This window comes from Oppia nitens, unplaced genomic scaffold (genome assembly GCF_028296485.1).
Source record: "Oppia nitens isolate AA-2021 unplaced genomic scaffold, nextdenovo-longstitch-racon4-pilon3 scaffold19_pilon_pilon_pilon, whole genome shotgun sequence".
Taxonomy (NCBI): Eukaryota; Metazoa; Arthropoda; class Arachnida; order Sarcoptiformes; family Oppiidae; genus Oppia; species Oppia nitens.
The window spans coordinates 1,836,641-1,843,867 of record NW_026533198.1 but is presented as its reverse complement, the minus strand read 5'-3'; the positions used below and the strand labels follow the sequence as shown (position 1 = coordinate 1,843,867).

Sequence of the window (7,227 nt, the reverse complement as noted above, 5' to 3'; positions counted from 1 at the left end):
ATAGTCATGTTGGGTATCAAATGATTCAGAATAAAAAACTAAACCCAACTATAGTCATTTGAGAATAAAATTCAAATAAAAAACTAAACCAACTATAGTCATGTTGAGGTATCWAATTATTCAGAATAAAAAACTAAACCCAACTATAGTCATGTTGGGTATCAAATTATTCAGAATAAAAAACTAAACCCAACTATAGWCATGTTGGGTATCAAATKATTCAGAATAAAAAACTAAACCCAACTATAGACATGTTGGGTATCAAATGATTTTGATTAAAAAACTAAACCCAACTATAGTCATTTGAGATATCAAATTATTTAAAATAAAAAACTAAACATAACTATAGTCATGTGAGGTATCTAATTATTCAGAATAAAAAACTAAACCCAACTATAGTCATGTTGGGTATCAAATGATTCAGAATAAAAAACTAAACCCAACTATAGTCATGTTGAGGTATCAAATTATTCAGAATAAAAAACTAAACCCAACTATAGAYATGTTGGGTATCAAATTATTCAGAATAAAAAACTAAACCCAACTATAGWCATGTTGGGTATCAAATGATTCAGAATAAAAAACTAAATCCAACTATGGTCATGTTGAGTATCAAATGATTCAGAATAAAAAACTAAACTCAACTATTGTCATGTTGGGTATCAAATGATTCAGGATAAAAAACAAAACCCAACTTTAATCATGTGAGGTATCAAATTATTCAGAATAAAAAACTAAACCCAACTATAGTCATGTTGAGGTATCAAATGATTCAGAATAAAAAACTAAACCCAACTATAGTCATGTTATCAAATGATTTTGAATAAAAAACTAAACCCAACTATAGGTATCAAATGATTCAGAATAAAAAACTAAACMCAACTATAGTCATGTGAGGTATCWAATTATTCAGAATAAAAAAYTAAACCCAACTATAGACATGTTGGGTATCAAATKATTCAGAATAAAAAACTAAACMCAACTATAGTCATGCTGGGTATCAAATTATTCAGAATAAAAAACTAAACCCAACTATAGACATGTTGGGTATCAAATGATTCAGAATAAAAAACTAAACACAACTATAGTCATGTGATGTATCAAATTATTCAGAATAAAAAAATAAACCCAACCATAGACATGTTGGGTATCAAATGATTAGAATAAAAAACTAAACCCAACTATAGTCATGTKAGGTATCWAATTATTCAGAATAAAAAACTAAACCCAACTATAGTCATGTGWGGTATCWAATTATTCAGAATAAAAAACTAAACCCAACTATAGTCATGTTGGGTATCAAATGATTCAGAATAAAAAACTAAACCCAACTATAGTCATGTTGGGTATCAAATTATTCAGAATAAAAAACTAAACCCAACTATAGTCATTTGAGATATCAAATTATTCAAAATAAAAAACTAAACAACTATAGTCATGTTGAATCAAATGATTCAGAATAAAAAACTAAACCCAACTATAGTCATGTTGAGGTATCAAATTATTCAGAATAAAAAACTAAACCCAACTATAGTCATGTTGATCAAATGTATCAAATTATTCAGAATAAAAAACTAAACCCAACTATAGTCATGTTTCAGAATATCAAATTATTCAGAATAAAAAAAAACTAAACCCAACTATAGTCATGTTGAGGTATCWAATTATTCAGAATAAAAAACTAAACCCAACTATAGTCATGTGWGGTATCTAATTATTCAGAATAAAAAACTAAACCCAACTATAGACATGTTGGGTAAAAAACTAAACCCAACTATAGTCATTTGAGATATCTAATTATTTAAAATAAAAAACAACATAACTATAGTCATGTGAGGTATCTAATTATTCAGAATAAAATATTAAACCGAACTATAGTCATGTTGGGTATCAAAAGATTCAGAATAAAAAACTAAACCCAACTATAGTCATTTGAGATAYCAAATTATTCAGAATAAAAAACTAAACACAACTAGTCATGTGAGGTATCTAATTATTCAGAATAAAAAACTAAACCCAACTATAGACATGTTGGGTATCAAATKATTCAGAATAAAAAACTAAACCCAACTATAGACATGTTGGGTATCAAATGATTRGAAAAAAAACTAAACCCAACTATAGTCATGYTGGGTATCAAATTATTCAGAATAAAAAACTAAACCCAACTATAGACATGTTGGGTATCAAATGATTYWGAWTAAAAAACTAAACCCAACTATAGTCATGTGTGGTATCTAATTATTCAGAATAAAAAACTAAACCCARCTATAGTCATGTTGATCAAATGATTCAGTAAAAAACTAAACTAATAGTCATTCAGAATAAAAAACTAAACATAACTATAGTTTATAGTCATGTTGAGGTATCAAATGATTCAGAATAAAAAACTAAACCCAACTATAGTCATTTGAGATATCAAATTATTTGAATAAAAAACTAAACACAACTATAGTCATGTTGAGGTATCTAATTATTCAGAATTTATTTTGGGTATTTTTTATTCTGAATAAAAAACTAAACCCAACTATAGTCATGATATCAAATTGGGTTTAAAATTTTATTCTGAATCATTTGATACCTCAGAATATGACTATAGTTGTTGGGTTTTAATTTTTAAAAAACTATTCTGATTGAGATTTGATAAAAAACTAACTATAGTCATAGTTGGTTTAGTTTTTTATTCTGAATAATTTGATACCTCAAACATGTCATAGTTGGGTTTAGTTTTTTATTCTGAATCATTTGTTGGGTACCAAATCACATGACTATAGTTGGGTTTAGTTTTTTATCTGAATCATTTGATACCTCACATGACTATAGTTGGGTTTAGTTTTTTATTCTGAATCATTTGATACCTCACATGACTATAGTTGGGTTTAGTTTTTTATTCTGAATCATTTGATACCTCACATGACTATAGTTGGGATTAGTTTTTTATTCTGAATCATTTGATACCTCACATGACTATAGTTAATTTAGTTTTTTATCCTGAATTATTTGATACCCAACATGACTATAGTTGGAATTAGTTTTTTATTCTGAATCATTTGATACCCAACATKACTATAGTTGCTTTAGTTTTTATYCTGAATMATTTGATACCTCACATGACTATAGTTKTGTTTAGTTTTTTATTCTGAATCATTTGATACCTCACATGACTATAGTTGGGTTTAGTTTTTTATTCTGAATCATTTGATACCKCAACATGACTATAGTTGGGTTTAGTTTTTTATTCTGAATCATTTGATACCTCACATGACTATAGATGGGTTTAGATTTTTATTCTGAATCATTTGATACCTCACATGACTATAGTTGGGTTTAGTTTTTATTCTGAATCATTTGATACCCAACATGACTATAGTTGGGTTTAGTTTTTTATTTTRAATAATTTGATATCTCAAATGACTATAGTTGGGTTTAGTTTTTTATTCTGAATCATTTGATACCCAACATGACTATAGTTSGGTTTAGTTTTTATTCTGAATAATTAGATACCTCACATGACTATAGTTATGTTTAGTTTTTTTTTTTTTATTATTTATATATAAATATATATATATACTGTAGATTAGAATGATGAATAAATTTAACAAAACATTAATATAAAATAAACATAATTATTTTATTATATGTATCCCATTTTGTATTATATATGTAATGTAAAAATGTGGAAAATATATTATATTCCCTCCCTTGATCGTTAGAAAGGGAAAATATAATTTGTCATACATTAAAAAGTACTTAATCTCAATGACTATGTGTTTCAATTGTGACCAATATATTAGTAATTATTCAATCAAAATGTTATTCAAATAATATTAAACATTTAGTAAAAACATTAAATACATTTTGTAGACATTACTAAACAAACGTGTTTTTAATTAAACATGTAATGTGAGTTATGGTACGATAGGTGGTATCACAAGGAAATGTCTTCCCAGGGAACAGGGAGTATAAGGAACTTATGGAAAATAAGACGAGGGAGGGAATCTAATCTAACCCTAATAATATTATGTCTCATTAATATAGTTTTATAATATCTATAAAAATGGGGACCCATAATAAACTAATAAACTTAAATTACTATAAAAATTTATTACTGAGAAACTTTCTCAGGGAAATTTATTAAAAAATTTTTTAATTGTCTATTTCTAACAATAATGCACTAATCTATATGAACGGCTTCACTCAGATAAAATTTTATATCTTTATACTAAACATCACCCCAACGTAAATATACCCCACCCGCCCCTCGGCGCGGGCCATATAATAAAGTCTTGTCAAATATTTTAACAATTGAAAATATAAGTGTATAAAAATTACAATAAATAATTAAAAATAAAAAAAATAAGAATATTTATTTAAAATAATATAAAAAATAATAGGAAATCTATTTATTAATTTTTAAAAATAATATTAGAATAACCAAATTGCATTTATTATTTTATAAATTTAAATTTTTATGTAATTTGAACTAATTTGTAATTTTAAACTATCATATTTAAAAATTAGTTAAGTAAGATAACTGTAAATTAATATTTTATATATGTTTTATTAATGGTATTTTAATACAATTTTTTATAATTTAACATTATTGAAATATTACATTTATTATTAATTAAAATATAATTTATTGCTAATTATTATAATGTTAACTAGAGACTGAAAACTGACCTGATTTTTCAGGTCAGGTCAGGTCAGGTAAAAGTTATGGCTCAGGTCAGGTCAGGTACGGGTCCGAACACCAAAATTTTTTGGTCAGGTCAGGTCAGGTCCGAAAATTTTTTATTCACTATTTAAATGACAATTATTACAAAATATCAAAATCAAACACAAAATTTATTAAATTATTATTTATGAAATATTTGTATAAATAAAAAATAAAGTATTACAAAATATCATAGTTTGATCTAATAAATAACGGCATATTAACTTTATTAGTATCTAAGTTATATCTACGATCAGTTAACGTTAATCCCGAGTAATTAAAGTTAATTTAAACAAATTTGTTGCGGGTATAGTATGAATAAAATTGTTTTTTGATAAAATTATTTTCGGACCTACATAGTCAGGTCAGGTCAGGTCAGGTAAATTTGTACCCATTGTTAGGTCAGGTCCGAGTCCGAGATTTTAGGTATCAGATCAGGTACGGGTCAGGTACGGGTCCGAAACTTTTCGCTCTCTAATGTTAACTATAAAATCTCATTTATATAACTCAATTCAAGTATTAAAATGTAAGTTAACATAATATATGCAATAATTAAATGTTTATATTACAAGTAATTATAAATAACTAATAAAAATTTAAATTTATTTATAGTTTTGATAGTATGGCTAAACTGTTTGTCCATTGAAGGCATACATTCCTCCATCAAATACTATCCCAATGTAACACTCATTGACTGTGGTATCGGTCGGGAGTCAGACATTATGAACGACCAGTGCTTTAGATTTCATACGAGTTATGATATGAYSCGAAATATACAGTACGGACGCAATATTACCGACGGAGAGATGCCATTCTTGGTATTCATTCACTGCAAACTATTTGAAAAACCAACAAATAAGTTATTATTATCTATTTTTTATATATTTAATAAATAATATAACAATAATTAGTAAAAACTAGTAATAACTAAGAATTATCTAATTTTATTTTAATTAATAATTAATTGTAATTTAATTTTATAACATTTTTTTTAATTTAAAATATAGTCATTATTGTACGGGTGTTATACTAAATAACTTTTGGATACTGACTGCTGCCCACTGTGTTTAGTATGTATTGTATTACTTAATTATGACACAACATAAATCATATTATAAAATATTATATAAATTATGTATTATATCTGAAGTTTTAAAATAAATGATTGATATTTGTTTGTTAGCAATATCTTTATAGATCATTATTACGATGAAATGCGTGTCTATCCGGGTGTTAATGATGTGTCACATCTACCCGACTATAGTCAAGTAGAGATGGCGTTTGTGAACCCAATTTGGGAAAGCAATAAATTAATTGATTCAACCAATGATTTGGCACTTATTAAACTATACAAACCACTAGATCTGTTGTTGTCCGGCAGTGGTCAACACCAATCATCTCGCAATGGCGGCCACAGTATGTTGAATGCGGTTTGTTTGCCGCCTGAAGGCATCCGAAACGACAACAGAGAACTGGCAGTTATTGGAGGATATGGAGCTATTGGTGCAGACGAAGATTTGAAAGGTAGACCTCGGATGGGTTGGACTGTCATTAAAACTGATCAAGAAGTACATGATGACGACGATGATGGCGGTAACAAAATAGTTATCGATAAAAATGTTAATGGATCAGCACAGGGATGCTTGGTATCTATCTCTCTCTCTATCTATCTGTTTGTTTCTCATCTCATGTGTCTGTCTTTATTTATGCAAAAATAGGGTGATTCTGGTGGACCATTGGTTCAGTATGTCAATGGACGGGCAGTACTTATTGGAATATTTGTTACAATAACTGGCAATTTGTCGGACAGTTTATGTATACCTAATCAGTCAATGTATGCCATTATGTCATACATACGCATTTCAAAGCATATTAAATGGATTGTTGATATTGTTAACAATAATTAGATTTTAATGATAATATAATTGATTGCTTATATTTTTTTGAGACTATTTAAATAAATAATTTAGATTTAATAGTTGAATATATTTAATATAAAAATTTTTCAAAAATAGCTGATATTATTGCTTATCTAAACTGTATTATAATTAGGGTTTTAATTAATTCAATGATAAACCCTGATTATTATAATTTATCTATAATAAACTAAAATGTTTAGAAAAATATTTTAAAATATAATTATTTTACTATCAACAAAAAAATATTTAATTTTAGTTTATTTAATTAAATTTAATGTTATGTTTGTTGAGTACAGTACTATTCAGTCCAAGTAGTTTAGTTTACAGTCATGTCTCCAATATATTGAAAGTTATACTAAATGTGTGATCATATATGTAGTTGTCTTTTGTTACTAAAATATTGAATTAATATAAAGAAAATTATATACGATATAATGTAGAGTTTTTTTGGTAGTATATTAGAGTACCGTTTATTATCAATGCAGACGATATAAGTTTAGCAAATACAACAATAACATAAAAGTTAATAAAACTAAAATACATTATTTATAAAACATTTATAAATAAAAATTTTTAAAAAATATTACTATT

At 26.3% G+C, this 7,227-nt stretch overlaps 1 protein-coding gene across 1 annotated transcript; it reads left to right on the top strand.

The window, feature by feature from the left end:
* Window positions 1-4,719: 4,719 nt before the first annotated feature.
* LOC128966202 (U21-ctenitoxin-Pn1a-like) lies at window positions 4,720-6,624 on the top strand. The gene is made up of 5 exons (XM_054313035.1): window positions 4,720-4,738; window positions 5,330-5,576; window positions 5,725-5,787; window positions 5,901-6,363; window positions 6,436-6,624. The coding sequence occupies exons 1-5, from the start codon at window positions 4,720-4,722 to the stop codon at window positions 6,622-6,624; spliced, it is 981 nt and encodes a 326-aa protein (XP_054169010.1).
* The last annotated feature ends 603 nt before the right edge of the window (window positions 6,625-7,227 follow it).